This window comes from Schistocerca serialis, chromosome 1 (genome assembly GCF_023864345.2).
Source record: "Schistocerca serialis cubense isolate TAMUIC-IGC-003099 chromosome 1, iqSchSeri2.2, whole genome shotgun sequence".
Classification (NCBI taxonomy): domain Eukaryota; kingdom Metazoa; phylum Arthropoda; class Insecta; order Orthoptera; family Acrididae; genus Schistocerca; species Schistocerca serialis.
This window is the reverse complement of record NC_064638.1, coordinates 239,216,021-239,234,705: the sequence shown is the minus strand read 5'-3', so window position 1 is coordinate 239,234,705 and position 18,685 is coordinate 239,216,021. Positions and strand designations below refer to the sequence as shown.

Below are 18,685 nucleotides of genomic sequence, written 5' to 3'. Positions count from 1 at the left end.
CATATGACACAAGTCTTCTCACAGGAAAAGCACAGTCCTTTTACACTTGTAAATTACCACCTTTTTACTTCCCTAGATTTCTAGCTCAATTGGGCCCATAACCTATCAAGCCTACTTGTAAAAATCTGGGCATTGTCTTTTATTTAAATGCTCACATAAAATCACAAGGCTACAAGGAATGACAGACTTCATTTACTACTGAAATAGCAACCAACTATTATTGTCGACTTATTAGAGAAACAGGTACCTATTGTTGACTGATACTCTTTTTTGAATAGCAACATTCCAATATTATGTTCTTGTTGTTGTTATGGTAAATGAGTCTCTGCCTCTGCTGATAGGTATGTTCTTTGCTGTTATTCTGTGAATGTTATTTGTTTTTGTTTCAAATGTGTGTGTTCTGTTTATTCTGTATCTGCTTTAATGCAATAAAATGTTGTTACATTATTTCAAACTGTGATCGCTTTACTGAAAATTAACGTAAAAGCATGTTGAATGAACGTTAGTGGTATTTCAATATGCCCCTTGCCCTTTGTTATTTTTCGTTCAAAGATACTTTTATAACATAGTGTGGAAACTTGATTGTCAATACACATTTGTCAGTTGATTCAAACCTGAAATTCCAAACTCTTGTCCAAGGCATTGAATCAAAGATACATAGTGAACGAAGAGACAGTGCTTAGGTATTCCATTTCAGTTGTAGATGTTGCCAAAAGGCTTTGCTTTTGAGCACGTATCCTCCTTGCGTCATATGAGCGTTGCTGGTGGAGCATTTAGTTGTGGTATCATTTCCATAATCATAATCAGCACAGGCAAGCAGTGTTGATCTCTTATCAAAGAATATGTAACACTTCATAGTTATTTTTAGTTAGAGAAAAATGCATTGTACTATTTTCCAGTGACTGACCATTGGTTTATTACTAAATATACTTAAATAATTAATAGCAAAACTAATACCTGCACAAAATATTGTTGCAAGGTACAATATACTCACTATGTCTTCTCAGTACAGTTGTGTTCTTTCCAGTGAGTCATCACAGACAAGATTTTCATCTGTCAACATTCCATACTTCATAGCTGTAGTTACTGGATTGAAATCATCAAATTTAAAATGTCTTAAGGTTTTCTTTTTATATGTAATACGATTTACAAAAATTTTCTGTGAACGTACTTTAATTTCCATTCGAAGATGTGGCTTTATAGATACTATCAGTTATCACAAAACAATGCTATAATGTTGATTTGGCTTTCATTGTAATAAAAACAAGACTTAATCATCCGTATTTACAAATCCTACTGTCATCAGATAATTTGCCAGTTTCTCATTCCAGTTATTTGGAGCTGTTTTAGAGCATATAAACTCTTCTTTAATTAATAAACTCTTTGTACCATCATTGAATTCAGTGAAATGGAGAGCTCCATCAGACTATCTCCAGGCTGAACGTTATAACACAACAGTGGAAAAAATTAAAGCATCTGATTTGTTAGTTTCTAATTGCCTTTTTTACAGGTTTATGCAAGTGATGAAGATACATATGGACACCATACTTGTTGGCATACAGAAATGAGCAGAGAAGTGCTGTTGATAGCTCATGGTATGTGTTAATTTTTACTTAATTTATACAGTGTGAATTTATCTTGCATTAATTAACACATTGTGACATTGCCTTAGTTTCACATGGACAATGACATTCTGAAGTGTACATTACAGAATTAAATTGAATGCTGACTTGCAAATAGTGGAGTTCTGCTACTAGATGCCCACGAGGATGCGAAAGAACTTGCCCCCCTTCTAACAGCCGTGTACCGCAAGTCTCTAAAGGAACGGAAGGTTCCAAATGATTGGAAAAGAGCACAGGTAGTCCCAGTCTTCAAGAAGGGTCATCGAGCAGATGTGCAAAACTATAGACCTATATCTCTGACGTCGATCTGTTGTAGAATTTTAGAACATGTTTTTTGCTCGCGTATCATGTCGTTTTTGGAAACCCAGAATCTACTATGTAGGAATCAACATGGATTCCAGAAACAGCGATCGTGTGAGACCCAACTCGCTTTATTTGTTCATGAGACCCAGAAAATATTAGGTACAGGCTCCCAGGTAGATGCTATTTTTCTTGACTTCCGGATGGCGTTCGATACAGTTCCGCACTGTCGCCTGATAAACAAAGTTAGAGCCTACGGAATATCAGACCAGCTGTGTGGCTTGATTGAAGAGTTTTTAGCAAACAGAACACAGCATGTTGTTATCAATGGAGAGACGTCTACAGACGTTAAAGTAACCTCTGGCGTGCCACAGGGGAGTGTTATGGGACCATTGCTTTTCACAATATATATAAATGACTTAGTAGATAGTGTCGGAAGTTCCATGCGGCTTTTCGTGGATGATGCTGTAGTATACAGAGAAGTTGCAGCATTAGAAAATTGTAGCGAAATGCAGGAAGATCTGCAGCGGATAGGCACTTGGTGCAGGGAGTGGCAACTGACCCTTAACATAGACAAATGTAAGGTATTGCGAATACATAGAAAGAAGGATCATTTATTGTATGATTATATGATAGCGGAACAAACACTGGTAGCAGTTACTTCTTTAAAATATCTGGGAGTATGCGTGCGGAACGATTTGAAGTGGAACGATCATATAAAATTAATTGTTGGTAAGGTGGGTACCAGGTTGAGATTCATTGGGAGAGTCCTTAGAAAATGTAGTCCATCAACAAAGGAGGTGGCTTACAAAACACTCGTTCGACCTATACTTGAGTATTGCTCATCAGTGTGGGATCCGTACCAGATCAGGTTGACGGAGGAGATAGAGAAGATCCAAAGAAGAGCGCCGCGTTTCGTCACAGGGTTATTTGGTAACTGTGATAGCGTTACGGAGATGTTTAACAAACTCAAGTGGCAGACTCTGCAAGAGAGGCGCTCTGCATCGCAGTGTAGCTTGCTCGCCAGGTTTCGAGAAGGTGCATTTCTGGATGAGGTATCGAATATATTGCTTCCCCCTACTTATACCTCCCGAGGAGATCACGAATGTAAAATTAGAGAGATTAGAGTGCGCACGGAGGCTTTCAGACAGTCGTTCTTCCCGCGAACCATACGCGACTGGAACAGGAAAGGGAGGTAATGACAGTGGCACGTAAAGTGCCCTCCGTCACACACCGTTGGGTGGCTTGCGGAGTATAAATGTAGATGTAGATGAGGTTCAATTGTCGAGACCGCTCTCAAGTTAGTGGCTTTAGCATCCGAATAATGTGTGTAAGACATATTTTGTAACTGCTTTAGGGTTGTTTTCCACCAGTGACCTGTCATTCCACTCCCTATCTCACAGATACTTCTACACCAGTAACCTGTAATTCTGCTTCCTCTACACTCCTAGTAGACAAGTCTCCACCATATCCTCTCTGTTGGATGGACTGAATGGTGTGCTGCCAAAATCCTTTTTTCATCACTGACAAAGATATGATCCATTGTGTGGTTCATGCATCCATTCTTTAGACATTAGGTCAGTATTGGAGACAATTTTCCTGTGGTGGAATAACAAGAATCATTACAGTGAGGAGCAGACAAGTAACAGGGAGGAGATTGACATCGAAACTGACTGTCGAGAACCTTGCAGCATTTTGGGTACCAGGGGCTAAATAGAGATACAGTAAGAACTGTCAGGAGGTACAGCTCAATTTTATTGAACTAAATATACCACAGTTCATACATTTACATGTTGTATTATGTTAACCCATTGTGAAAGAGTGTGTTCAAGGATGTGGAATGGTCATATTATGCACTGGTAGTGAGAAACAGCCATTGAAGGCAAGTAAAAGATGTAAACAAATTGAGACTAATGATAATCTATTCACACTAACAATTCAGGGAATTATTTTGAGATTACTGTGTGTGTGTGTGTGTGTGTGTGTGTGTGTGTGTGTGTGTTGTTGTTGTTGTTGTTGATGTAGGACTGAATGGCCAAAATTGTGAGAGTCTTTTTATTGTGTCTGTGTGCGACTCAGCATCTCCACTATACGGTGAGTAGCAGCTTTCCTTCTCATAAAATTGTTACATTCCATCCTGGATTTTCCATTGTTTTGAAGTAATTTTGATACCTTTTGAATTTAATATGCCTCTGTAAAATTCTTGTGGGGAAGAAGACCTTGTTACACAAAGCACCTAGCATCAAGCGCACGTTGGCCTATCGATTATTCATATGATTTTGAAACGCACCCCTGCTGGTTTTCGAACACATTCTAAGTTGATTTTTGAATGCGTGCATAGTTTACGTGATGTCTCTGCCAGAGGAATCCTCATCACATCCAGAAATAAACTTTCCTGCAGACAAAACGGATGGGGATATAGGAGCTGAGCTGAATAAAGCCGAACTGGTGAATGCCAACTGCTGCTTGTTTATGTGGTTGATTTCGTTTGCGAATGTTCAGCGTTGTTATAATTACTAGCGAAATCCATAGATTCAGACCACCAGAGTGGAAATAAATGACCAACAGGAATAACAGGTAAGAAAGATTACGTATTATCTTCTTGGTGTATCCAAGAAAGTGAAATTTTGACAGAAAATTTTTGGCCAGATCGCTACACTAAACAGGGCCAGTTGAAGTCCCTGTGTGTTTAATTTCCTCTGTCCTGAAATAATTTGATGGCATCCATTACAAAATATCCATGTTTGAGTTCCACAGAGGGAAATGCAGTGACTTGTGGTGTATGATTATTGTTTGAAGAGGCATGGCACTGCACTGCACACTTAAGACAAAATAACGTGTCGTTAAATTTTGTCAAAGACATATGTTTTATGTATCAGACTCTTCAGAAAGACTTGCGCTACAAAATGAACTTACTTTTGAAATTTTTTTTATATAAATTTTTGACGGCTTTTACTAAGCTTTCCTGCTGAGGCAGTCAATTTATTTGAAACGGAAGTGTTTAATACCACACTATTGGCTAGTTTCAACTGTTCGCTGCATTTCAGGTGCACGTTTTCATTTTCTAGCATGTATGGTGTTATGCCATAATAAAGAACCAAACATGAGATAATACAGTACTGGTACTCAAAGAAAATTTGCATCCAGAAAACTGAACTGTAATCTTAGTATTGTATTGGGGCCTACTTTATTGTGAGTCTGGACATATGAATGTGCACTTCAAGCTGAATTACGCATTTCAGTATGGTGTAAAAAATTCCATTGCACTTGGAATATCCCATTTGTTTTAATACATCTCTTAATACTACATATGTACCAACATAATAGGCTTACTGCATCATTGTAGGTGCCCATACACATTAACACTTGTTTTCTGGCACTTTCTGGCAACAAAGCTATTTCTAACAGGTCGTGAGAAAATACTGCGAATGGTGCTTTGAAAAGCGTTAATTTAAAAGTACATTTCCTTTTACTTGAGATGAATTATGTTACATGTGCCGAATGTGCAATGAATTTCTTAAATCACAGAGCACTGACTCTCAGCTAAAGCTTAACACATTAAGGACTAGCCACATAGAATAATTTCAAGCCCAGAAGACCAGACCATGTAACACATGCGAAAAAGACCACTATTTTATGTGAAAGCTTAGCTTTTCATGTGGCCTTAATAGGTCTTAAAGACCAGTAATATATGTGCAAACTTAAATTTTCCTATTTGTGTTTTCACACCACTTAACAATGATGTTGGTATTGGCTGACATCGTCAAGTGTCCTATGCACTGAATATCTGCTGTCATTGGCTGGCAAGATCACATGACATGAGCTATGATTGGCTTACAAAAGCACATTTCAGTCTAGATTTTGATGCTTCAGAAACTAACATGGTGTTATCTATACTTTCGTAACAAGAATACAAAAATGTAAAATGTGCATCATCACATCACAGATCTTTCCACTGCCCCCCCCCCCCCCCCAATTTTTTCATTCTCTGGAGTTCCGTGCTAGTGTGTAAAACCTTAACCATTCAAAGTATTGATATTTATACAGCTCCAAGGGAAAGTGTACTGTAAATTGTCTTGGAAAAAGCGCATTTTTCACCTTGGAAGAAGTGTATTTCACATGAGCAAAAGTGTGATTTTAACTCAGAAATCCGTCCCCCCCCCCCTCCCCCCTCCATGTATACACTTTGTTGTGCCGCTTTAATTCTCAATTAGAGCTAACCTACTTTAAAGTTACCCCTTTCTGGCACATGATACTGTGATCGCAGATGTTGTAGTTTTTTCTGTCAACTTCATCTGTGATTGTCTCTCATTCATTGTATAGCAACACTGGATATTAATACTATAAGAATTTTCAGGAAACAGTCAAATTTACCATCTACAGTGTGTCCATAACCTCCTTCCAATGGGTCATGCTGTAAATTGTCAGAATAGGGTAATGGTGTGTAAAATTGTACTTCTTAAATGCTTATAGATGTTTAAAGAATTTGCTATTGGTAGCCTGTACACTGCTGGAACCCCAGCCTATGTTTTTTCAAGTCTTATACTGTGAGGTGCACCATCCAGGGCATTTGAGAGCATTACTCATCGAGTTTAGGGCCTGTGACATTATAACCAGGTCCCCTTCCTATATATTATTCTACAGTAATGTGGTACTAACTTGTATCTAAGTGCATCTGTTCAGTTTCTGTGGCTTCCAGAGGATCTGTTATGCACAGCACATCTGTAGAAATACCTTCTGGGATATAAACACACCTTTCTTATTTAATTAGTTGCTTATGTTCTAATGGAAAAGTCCAAATGTGTTATAATGGTTAGCCCTTCAGCTAACCAAATTACCTTATTTATTTCTTCTGTGAGTGTTGCAACAGTGTCTATGATTTATTAGAGAGCTCTTTCTCGTGGAAAAATGTATAGTAAGAAAGGCAAGTGAAAATGTTGGAAGTATCATGAATTGCCAAGGTGATGCGTGGCTACTCAGCATGCTTCTACAAATTACTTTTACATCTTTCCTCCCCCCTGCGGGTTCGGGGGTAAGAATAGGCACGCGGTATTCCTGCCTGTCGTAAGAGGCGACTAAAAGGAGTCTCAAACGTTTCGGCCTTATGTGATGGTCCCCTGTCGGGTTTGACCTCCATACCTCAACATTTTTCCGAAGAGCGAGCCGATTGGGGAAGGGCGCCTTACTTGGTGCATTGTGTCCATCTTGCGTTGAGAACTTTCACAATCTTATTCGTCGTTGCATTGCAGTCCTGCCCGCTCTCCATCGCTTGGGCATGGATACGCTCCTGCGTGCACTTTCTGCCAAGCGCTGTGCACGGCCATTTTCTGCACTGACGACGCCCATGGACCACATGTCACCTAACATCCAGCACGGTAGCCAGTCCGTTGTGGTGGGGCCACCATGTACCCTCTTGGTTGTAGCCCCCTGACAACACAGGGATCGCTCTACTGATGCCTGCGCCGTTAACTCCCCACGTATGCCGAGGAGTAGATGCCCATCTCCCTGGGGCATCGGGACTCCCGGCAATGGCCATCCTGCCAGGTGGCCTTTGCTGTGGCTGGGTGGCACCCGTGGGGAGGGCCTTGGTCGGAGTAGGTGGCATCAGGGCGGATGACCCGCAATGAAGCGTGATACATCATCTCTCGCTGGCGGCCAGTCGTCAGCAGTCTCTAAGTGTTCCTAAGCTCACTTTAAGGCTAATGTGTATGACCCCAAATCGTTCCCCTCCCTGGCCACACCATGGGAGCAACGAAAGGCTATGAATGAGAGCGAAAGATATTCGTCCCGGTATCTCGTCTGTACCAGAGCTGACGGGGACTCGTTTGTATCTGTGAAGCCTCAGTTCTTTGTCGAACATTTAGAGGACAAGTTCGGGGAGGTGGAGGGCTTGTCCAAGATGCGGTCCGGATCGGTGTTGATAAAAACGGCATCCTCCGCCCAGTCGCGGGCCTTGCTCGCTTGTACTAAGCTGGGGGATGTCTCCATCACTATCACGCCCCATAAAAGTCTGAATATGGTCCAGGGCATTATCTTCCACAGGGATCTCCTTTTACAGTCCGATGACGAGCTGTGCGCCGAGGTGTCCATTTCGTCCGGCGCGTCCACCGGGGTCCGAGGGATCGTCAAGTTGCCACCGGTGCCTTCATCTTGGCCTTCGAGGGTGACACGTTACCTGAGAAGGTCAAGGTGATGGTGTACCGTTGTGCTGTCAAGCCATATATCCCTCCCCCGATGCGGTGCTTCAAGTGTTGGAAGTTGGGCCATATGTCTTCATGCTGTGCTTCCGACCTCGTCTGTCGCGATTGCGGTCGACCATCCCATCCTGATCATCCCTGTGCCCCACCTCCAATCTGTGTGAACTGTGGTGCACTCCATCCGCCTTGCTCGCCAGACTGTCCGATTCTGCATAAGGAGCGGAAGATCATGGAAATCAAGACTCTCGACCGCCTGACGTACACTGAGGCGAAGCGGAAATATGATCGGCTTCATCCAGTGCGCATGACAGCTTCTTATGCCGCAACTGTCACTCCTGCTACGGTTCCATCCGCTCCAGTCAGCTCTGAGTCGAAGTCCCACACCTGCCCCCTTTATGGTGGGGGGCACTAAACCCACTGTTGCTCCTGCCCCATCTACTTCAGGAGCAACGCCCCCCCAACCATCGGGGACATCAGTTCCCCCTTCCCGGCCGGAGAAGCGTAAGACTTCTTCGGCTACTCTCGTAAGGAAGGGGTCCCTTTGGGACCTCCCTTCCCAAGTTCCGACCAGTACCAAAGCTGACAGCCGCAAGTGGCTTAAACAACCGCCGGTCCCTAGTCGTCGGGACACACGGTCGTCGTCTGTCCCTGAGACTGACCCAGTGACGCCCTCCCAGCCTGAACCTCCAAAAGCACAGTGCGAGAAGCAGAAGAAGAAGAAGAAACTCCCCAAGGCTACCGACATTACGGTGGCACCCATTCCACCGCTTCCTACAAGCTCTGCGTCTGAGGATGAGGTGGAGATTCTGGCGTCTGCTGAGGACATGGATCTCGCCAGTCCCTCGGACGCAACAGTTGGCTGTTGTACAGGTGGTGACTCAGTAGCAGCAGGGGCCCCGGAGGTGTAATCTGCCTCCCCAGTCCCTTCACTCCTTTCCCATCCATGGCTAATAGCATCCTCCAGTGGAACTGCAGTGGTTTCTTCCACCATCTAGCTGAGCTCCGCCAACTTCTCAGCCTTCATCCTTTCCTTTGCATTGCCCTGCAGGAAACTTGGTTTCCAGCAATGCGAACCCCCGCCCTCCGTGGCTATTGGGGTTATTTTAAGAACCGGGCAGCTTATGAAAGGGTGTCTGGTGGCGTCTGCATATATGTCCTTAACTCTCTTCACAGCGAGTTTGTACCTGTACAAACAGCTTTAGAGGCTGTCGCTGTTCGGGTGTGGATGCCACAGGCTATTACCGTCTGCAGTATTTACCTTCCTCCAGATGGTGCTGTCGCGCAGCATGTCCTGGCTGCTCTGATCGCCCAACTGCCGCCACCTTTCTTGTTGCTGGGCGATTTCAATGCCCACAACCCTCTATGGGGTGGGACTGTCTCTGATGACCGCGGTCGTGCCGTGGAGCATTTGTTGGCTCAGCTCGACCTTAGCCTCTTGAACACCGGTGTTCCCACGCATTTCAGTGTGGCCCATGGCTCGTTCTCGGCCATCGATCTCTCTCTTTGCAGCCCCGGACTTGTTCCATCCCTCCACTGGAGAGTGCATCCTGACCTGTGTGGTAGTGACCATTTTCCCATCTATTTGTCACTGCCCCAGTGTCATTCTTCTGGCCGCCTGCCCCGCTGGGCTCTCCACAGGGCTGACTGGCCGGCTTTTACTTCCGCGGCAACCATTGAGTCTCCCCCACAAGGTGACATTGACGAGGTGGTCCATGTCTTCACCACGTCAATCATTTCGGTGGCCGAGGCTGCCATCCCCCGCTCTTCTGGACTCCCTCGGAGGAAGGCTGTACCCTGGTGGTCGCCGGAGATTGCTGAGGCTATTCGCGACCATAGGAGGGCCCTCCAGCATCATAGGCGGCAGCCGTCTCTCGAGACCCTCATCTCCTTTAAGAGGCTCTGTGCCTTCGCCCGCCGTCTTATTACACGGCGTAAGCAGGAGTGCTGGGAGCGGTATGTCTCATCCTTGGGCTCCTGTGTCTCCCCCTCGCTCGTGTGGTCCCGGATACGGTGGATTTATGGACACCAGACCCCTATGGGTGTCCCTGGGATCTCCTTGGACGGCGCTGTCTGCACGGACGCTGCCGCCATTGCTGAACACCTTGCTGCGCACTTTGCTAAGAGCTCTGCGACTGCAACTTATCCCCCCGCCTTTCGCTCTCTCAAGGAGCGAGCCGAGCAGATGCCGTTATCGTTCCGCACACGTCGTTTTGAAAAATACAATGCTCCTTTCAGCGAGAGGGAATTCCTCGCTGCCCTCGCCGATTGCCCTGATACGGCGCCAGGACCGGACTGCATCCACGCACAGATGCTGAAGCATCTCTCCAGGGACCGCCAGAGACACATCCTCACCATCTTTAACCGCATTTGGAACGAGAGTGTGTTCCCGTCGCAATGGCGAGAGGGTCTTATTGTCCCCATCTTGAAGCCCGGTGCAGACCCACTGGCGGTGGACAGCTATCGTCCCATTACCCTCACCAACGTTTTGTGCAAATTGCTCGAACGTATGGTGGGGCGGCGTTTGTGTTGGGTCCTTGAGTCGCGCGGTCTCCTCGCTTCATCCCAGGGTGGCTTCCGTCGGGGCCGGTCTGCCACGGACAATTTGGTGCGGCTGGAATCTGCTATTCGTACGGCCTTTGCCCGACGTCAGCATCTCGTTGCTGTATTTTTCGATCTGCGGAAGGCGTATGACACCACATGGAGGCATCACATCCTCGCCACGTTGCATGAGTGCGGTCTTCGTGGTCGGCTCCCGGCTTTTCTTCAGACCTTTTTATTGCGCCGCTCTTTCTGGGTGCAAGTCGGTGCCGCCTCTAGTTCATCTTATATACAGGATAATGGGGTCCCGCAGGGATCGGTGTTGAGTGTCTCCTTATTTCTAGTGGCCATTAATGGTCTGGCTGCAGCCGTGGGGTCGTCGGTGTCTCCTTCTTTGTATGCCGACGACTTCTGCATCTCATTTAGCTCCACGACTACGGGAGTCGCCGAACGCAGGCTGCAAGTCACCGTTCGCAAGGCAGCATCATGGGCTCTGACTCATGGTTTTCAGTTCTCTGCAGCCAAGACTCGAGTTATGCACTTCTGCAGGCGTCGGACGGTCCACCCTCATCCTGAACTTTACCTCGACGGCCACCTGCTTGGAGTGGTGGACACTTGCCGCTTCTTGGGACTCGTGTTTGATGCCCGGCTCACATGGGTTCCTCATATTACTCAGCTGAAGCAAAAATGCTGGCGGCACCTCAACGCCCTCCGCTGCCTTAGCCACACGTCTTGGGGTGCAGATCGCCGCACGCTGCTGCGATTGTACAGAGCTCTTGTGCAGTCCCAGCTTGATTATGGGAGCCTGGCCTATGGGTCTGCATCACCCTCAGTGTTGAAGTTGTTAGACCCCACTCACCACTGTGGGGTTCGGCTTGCAACTGGCGCTTTCCGTACGAGCCCCGTGGATAGTCTACTGGTGGAGGCCGGGGTTCCCCCGCTGCGGATTCGCCGCCATCAACTGCTCGCCGACTATGCTGTCCACGTGCATTGCTCGCCTGGCCATCCCAATCATCGCCTGCTTTTCCCTGCCGTGGTCCTCCATCTGCCCGAACGGCGACCTAGGTCTGTGCTTTCCATAGCTGTCCGCGTCCAGTCCCTGCTGTCCAAACTGGGGTCATTCCTTCTTCTGCCTCCCTTTCGGGTCCGTGCACCTACGCCACCCTGGTGTTTGCCCCGGCCGTCCGTCCGTCCGTCCGTCTGGACTTGGCACAGGGACCCAAGGACTCGGTTCCGCCTGTGGCCCTCCGTCGCCGTTTTCTTGCGCTCCTCGCCTCATTTCCGGGCTGTGAGACTGTCTACACTGATGGTTCCCTGGTTGATGGTCGCACTGCCTACGCTTTTGCTCACGCTGCCCATGTTGAACAGCGCTCCTTGCCGGCTGGCTGCAGTATTTTTACTGCAGAGCTGGTGGCCATATTGCGTGCTCTTCAGCATATGCGTTCCTGCTCAGGTACGTCCATCGTCATCTGCAGTGACTCCCTGAGCAGCCTCCAGGCCATCGACCGCTGCTATCCCTCTTCTCCTCTGGTGTCCTCTATTCGGGAGTCTGTTTCCACCATTACCCGCTCTGGTCGTTCGGTGGTCTTTGTTTGGACGTCTGGTCACGTTGGCATCCCGGGGAACGTACGTGTTGACAGGCTGGCCAAAGGGGCGATCGACGCCTCAGCTTTGGAGATCGGCCTTACGGCTCGCGATCAGCAGCTGGTGTTGCGCCGTAAGGTGCTTGGGATGTGGTCTGTTGAGTGGCGTGGCATGACAGCCCCAAATAAACTGCGGGCTGTCAAGGAGACGACCGATGTGTGGCGCTCCTCCCTGCGGCCTTCTCGCAGGGACTCTGTAATCTTGTGTCGGCTGCGCATCGGCAATACCTACCTGACGCACGGCCCTCTTTTGCGTCAGGAGGATCCCCCCCTGTGTTGGTGTGGGTCCCGGCTGATGGTCGCCCACATTTTATTGGAGTGTCCCCGACTGCGCACCCTCCGGCAGTCTTTTAATCTCCCGGGCACTTTGCCTTTGGTTTTATGTGACGATGCCTCCATGGCTGACAACGTTTTAAATTTTATCCGTGGTAGTCCTTTTTATGGTTCCCTTTAGGGAGGTCCTGCTGCTTTCCCTTTGTGTGTCTCTTGTCCTCGATTCTCTCATATTTGGTTGCAGTTTTTAGTGTGTAGTCGGTTGGTTGACTCTTTCCCTTTTTTGTTGTCGTGGTCAGTCAACCAGTCTCCGGCCATCTTCTTTTCTTCTGTTTCCTTTTGTCTGGTGTTCTTCTGTACTCTTCGTGTCTGTAGTGTTTGTTACCGCATTTGTGTTCTTTTAGGGCCTGGGGGGGGGGGTCTCCTTCCCCTTGGGGTTTTACCTGTTTCGTGCATTTATGTCTCGCCTGTTTTTGGAATGGGGGACTGATGACCTTAGCTGTTTAGTCCCCCTTAAACATCCCAACAACCACCACCACCACCTACATCTTTCCTCTGCCAGAAACATCCAGACAAGCTGTTTCTCATGTGGTCCAACTGTATGTGAAGTGGTGTATTTGTCCCAATATGTTGAGTGACTCCTGAAGTTCTACACGTACAAGTTAAACCAAATGCTCCATCTTAATAACTGCCTTGTATTGCTCAAAGAATGATACAGTCTTTACATTTGTGTGAGGAACATTCCTTGTGGGTGATGTCATCCTCAATTGCCTATTTGAGTTAACAATCCACACCGTTTTTGACACTCCCCCCGCGCCCCCCCTCCCCCCCCCCCCCATAATCAGTGCATTCACTTCCTTATCAAGATCTTTCCCAGAGAGCTAAAGCCCAAGACCATTGCTGGGTTTTGCATTTGGTTGCAAAATTTTCATTATGTGGTATATCCCACACAGGCTGTTCTGTACTAATTCAGACTTCCATCACTACTTCCTAGCAGGAGGACTTCTTGGTCTTTGTAACCTTAAGACTTCTTTTCCCTGTCCTGTCAGTGTTCCTGAATTTTTTGGGTTATCTGCACAGTTTTATCCGCAGTCTCCAGGACAGCGAAACTGTTGGGTGTGCCTGAAGAGAGTAGATTTGTAGCATCTCTTGAACCTGTTGGTTGATTTGGCAGGGTTGGCTATGATTCAGTCATCTACCTACTGTCCTTGTAGCTACTAACTACAGATGTCAGCTACTCTTACTGTGCCTCACTGGCATATCAACTTTGAGTTTCAAGTATACCTGCCCCATTCCATAATTACTGGGCTATAAGCACTACAGAACTACCGTGCAAAACGATAGTAACGCCTCCATCCAAGGTGGTTACGTCAGCCCCAACATGAAAAAAATGTAGGCAGTCTCGACACTGTCGACTTTCTCTCACTACATTGTGGCAGCTACCAATATTCTCCGTAGTGACAGTATCAATTTAGTCTAGTCACATTATTTGGTGATATGTTTTTAACAAAAAAAAAAGTGATATATAAGTGTTGCTGAATTAGTTCAGTGTTACATTACTAAATATTTTTTCCCATCCATCAGGCTCAAGTAGAGAAAACCATCAACAGATTTTGAAATATGCACATAAGGTTGCAAGTACCTTGTGTAGGGTGACAGCCAAATTTGACCACTGACATAGCACATGGCTAGGACAAATGCAGAGGATTACTCTGTTGATATCAACACAAATAATAGGGTTGCAGCTGCCTGTTATCACAAAGAGGTGCAGGTGAGATTTCATCTGTCAATGATTTATATAGCTGACATGCAAAGGAGAGCCTCCCCACTCAGTCATATCTAGCAGACTGGAAAATATCTAAATTGTTGGAGGAGTGCAAACCTTTTTCCCCCTTCTCAAGCTGTTATTTCTCTAGTTGGCAAAATTTATTAGCCACAGATGGAAGACCTCACAGCACATGGTAAACTGCGAACTAAACTTTTTTTGTAAAACCAAAAATTTGTTTTGTCATTTCCGTTGTGATTTTATGAGGTGCTTTTACAGTGTTAAAGTGGCCCTGCTGAAGGTCTATACAACAAGCTTTCATATGTGAGACACATCTGGTAGCTTAGCTTCTTTCAAGAGATAGTTTACCATGCAATCTGGGGGCACAGTATCCTCACAACATATAGCAACTTCAGAATATGATGTGATCTGCTCTGTTTCCAACCATGTACTCGTGACTCGTCAGCTTCAGATGGTGACAAACAATTCGAAATAGCAGGTGTAAATTCTTGATGGAGGAAAGGTGTCAATCTTTGATTTAAATTGACCTCGTGGCATTTATGTTTCAGTTGAGCTACAAAAGGTCAAGAGGTTTTGATTTTAAAAACAAATATTACTTTATGTTCACATTCTGTAATAAACTGTGGAAGTTCACAAATCTAATGTATCTTTAAGCAAGGGACTACCCTGATAGTAGGAAGTAATTGATGGTGTACTAGCAGTAATAAAGTGTAAACACAGCAAGGGTCACTGTGTGCATAGGTGTGCGACCCCCAGACTAGATGTGAGGAAACGCAGATCAGCAAATCATAAGTAATTACTTTAAAAAAAAAAATCACAACATCAACTGGTTAATAATCTAAAATCAACAAAACTGTATTGTTATAGATCCCACTGACGATGCTTTAGGACAAGATAAGGTGAAGCACATATGAGATAAATAAATTAGGTAGCAGCAGGAAAAGGCATTTTATTTACAAGGTAAGTATTCATATGCTTGCTGCAGAGGATGGTCATAGAAACAAACTTGAAAATAGAGCTCTTTATGCAGAGCATTGCTTAACCTTTTACTAGCCATTGTTTTGCTAGACCATTCCATGGTTTAAAGCCACTTCTTAATTTTCTGTTATTCAGCGATAGTAATATTTAGTAAGTAGAACACTGTAAAGAATATTGAGTAATGGTACTGCTGAACTGAGGAAATACAAGTCGATTGAAAAAACTTAATAAGTTTCTGGTATCTGCACACTGTATTTGAATACAGATCTATCTTTGTAAAAGGCTTATCATATCATGAGAATAATTTTAGACAATTTTTGATGACTTGCATTGGGATATTCCAATTTGCTTCTCAGATTCTGCTGTATTGTTCCTTTAAAAACATAAAAACTTACATTTTTGAACAGAAGAAAGTAAGCACATTGGTTAAGATTGTTGTTCAGCTAGTGGTAAAATGAAATCCTCATGAAATAATCATGAGAAAAATAGCCAAGCAAATTAGAACTGCAGCAAAGTTTTTGATTCCATCCATGATTTCCAACCAGGTCTTTGCAACTGGTTATGTTGTGAGGCTAGATGAATTAACTTTATCACAACATAGACTAAACCTTAACTCATACTTCTGGTTAATAGCACATTCAAAAAAGTAATAAACATATATAACACAGAGAAAACATAGTCATTAAAATAATCACTTGCATGTAGCATTACACTGCACAGAACATGTCACTTCAATTAAAAATAGTCTGATGCAACACACAAAAAATAGGTCAGCAGTTCAAGTATTATTTGGTATGTTACAGTATTACTCTTCCATCATTGCTTGTTTGCTGTTGTAGTTCAGACGAATGTGTAAAAGAAATACATGTGACAATTCCATAGCATTGATGTGCAAATGCAGTGAAACAAGATAATTTAAACTTCACATTTTTGCATATGTTTTCCGTACATTATCTTGTTTCAAGATTTGAAATGTTAGATTAAGTAGCTGACTGAAACATTGTGAAAACACAGTAAAGGAATTACTGGCAGAAAGGGGATTATTTTGAATACAGGTCACCATTGATAAAAATACATATTGTGTAGAGACAGAGTAATCAAAGAATAAAGTCTCCCACCGCCTCCTGAAGTCCTACAGTCCGGCCACAGAGGAGCATTCCCCTCGTAACTCAGTACCATCTGGGACTGGAGCAACTGAATTAAATTCTCTGCCAAGGTTTTGACTACCTCTTGTCGTGACCTGAAATGAGAAATGTCCTACCCACTATCCTTCCCACCCCTCCTACCATGGTATTTCGCTGTCCACAAAATCTACACAATATTCTCGTCCATCCTTACACAACCCCTGCTCCAAATCCCTTACCTCATGGCTCATACCTCTGTAATAGACCTAGATGCAAGACCTGTCCCATACATCCTCCTACCACCACCTACTCCAGTCTGGTCACTAACCTTACCTATCACATCAAAGGCAGGGCTACCTGTGAAACCAGTCATGTGATCTACAAGCTAAGCAGCAACCACTGTGCTGCATTCTATGTAGGCATGACAACCAACAAGCTGTCTGTCCGCATGAACGGCAACCGACAAACTGTGGCCAAAAAACAAGTGGACCACCTGTAGCTGAACACGCTGCCAAACATGATACCCCTCATTTCAACGACTGCTTCACAGCCTGTGCCATATGGAACCTTCCCACTAACACCAGCTTTTCTGAATTGTGCAGATGGGAACTTTCCCTGCAATACATCCTACGTTCCCGTAACCCTCCTGACCTCAACCTTTGTTAGTCACTGTCCTCACCCATCCAGCCCCCTCCCTGTTCCCATTCCAGCACTACACAGCTGTCACTTCACCTCCACACCCAGTCTTTTAATTTCTTTAATTTCTTTTATTTTTATTTTTATTTTTCTACTTTCTGCTACTTACCCCCTCCCCCCCTTCTCTCCTACCCTCTGTCTAAACTGCAACACTTCACTGTCCGCCACTCCCACCATACTATCCCTCCCCATCCCCACCTCAGCCTCCTCCTTACCCACCCAGTCGCCACTCCCATCATGCACTGGTGCTACTGATTGCAGTGTAGTTTCAGCTCTCTCAGACTGCAGATGTGTGTGAAAGTTGCACTTGCCTGCTTGTGTGCGTGTGCGTGTGCGTGTGTGTGTGTGTGTGTGTGTGTGTGTGTGTGTGTGTGTGTGTGTGTCTACTGCTGACAAAGGCCTTAATGGCTGAAAGCTGTGATTGTGTGAATCTTTTTATTGTGCCTATTGCGGCTCAGCATCTCCGCTGTATGGTGAGTAGCAACTTTCCTTCTCTCGTATTGTTACATTCCATCCTGGATTTTCCCTTGTTTGAATAAAGAAGTTGTGATATCTCTGTTACATCAAAACCAGAAACAGGTCTTGCACCATCAGCTGTAGTATAAGATTTTCTCCATCTTGTATTATAATTATTCATCCAACTTTGTAAAAATAAAAAGACCTTCTTTCCCACTTACCAGCCAAAATTGACGATAAAACTGTACAGTTAAAAGACAGTATTGTGGGCAAGTATGGGCCTTCAGGAAGCAAAAAGCTTAGTGGTGCCAATATACACATAAAAGTACAAGAAAATATCCAATCTGTTGGGACTATTAGATGCATTTCCAGTTAGTAAAGAGGCGGGAGACCATTAATGTTTCGTGGAATGCGATGACGGCAGTAGGTTGCTAGTTATTGTTGGAAAATGTATTAAGACACACAACCACTGCTGGAATCTCATATAGTTGGAGTTGCTTATTTTAACTCTTATTAGAGTGGGTGCGCCAATTTTCATAACATGAGCAGTTGTGCAGCTAATCTTTGTTTAATTAAACAATGATAAAATAAACTTTTACAAGCTAAATCACTGTGTAATGAAACAGTAATAAAATAAAATTTCATTGTATTACTGATGCAGTGTAAAAGTGTTATCACACAGTAATGAACCACTCTGAGCATTAAACAGTGCAGTTCTATCACTTCCATGCCAAACACTTGTACATTTAAGCTTTTATTTCATATTAGTAAATTTCTGTAAGTCATATTTATTATCAAGGGTGTGCAGACTTTCATTCTACTTGCAGAAGAAATTTTTTTTTTTCTCTGTTATCTTGAAATACAGATATTACATCTGCAGACTACACCTTATCTTTCCTTCTTTGTCTTTGATTCACAGGCTCAGGGGAAGTTGGAGTATTTGACCAAAGAGAAGGAAAGCTGTCTTACATGTACAAATGTCATGAGAGGTCTGTGAGAACTGTGCAGCATCATCCAGTCGCTGAAAATTATTTTGTCACAGGCTCAGGACTTGGGTAAGTGTTATTTGTCA

At 44.7% G+C, this 18,685-nt stretch overlaps 1 protein-coding gene across 1 annotated transcript in view; it reads left to right on the top strand.

Annotated features, from left to right (window-relative positions):
- The window catches only part of LOC126466663 (WD repeat-containing protein 76-like), a 168,237-nt gene that overhangs the window by 107,184 nt on the left and 42,368 nt on the right, over positions 1-18,685 (top strand). The window contains exons 8-9 of the mRNA XM_050096400.1: positions 1,511-1,595; positions 18,533-18,668. Coding sequence (XP_049952357.1) covers positions 1,511-1,595; positions 18,533-18,668 — 221 coding nt within the window. The remainder of the gene's footprint in view (positions 1-1,510; positions 1,596-18,532; positions 18,669-18,685) is intronic.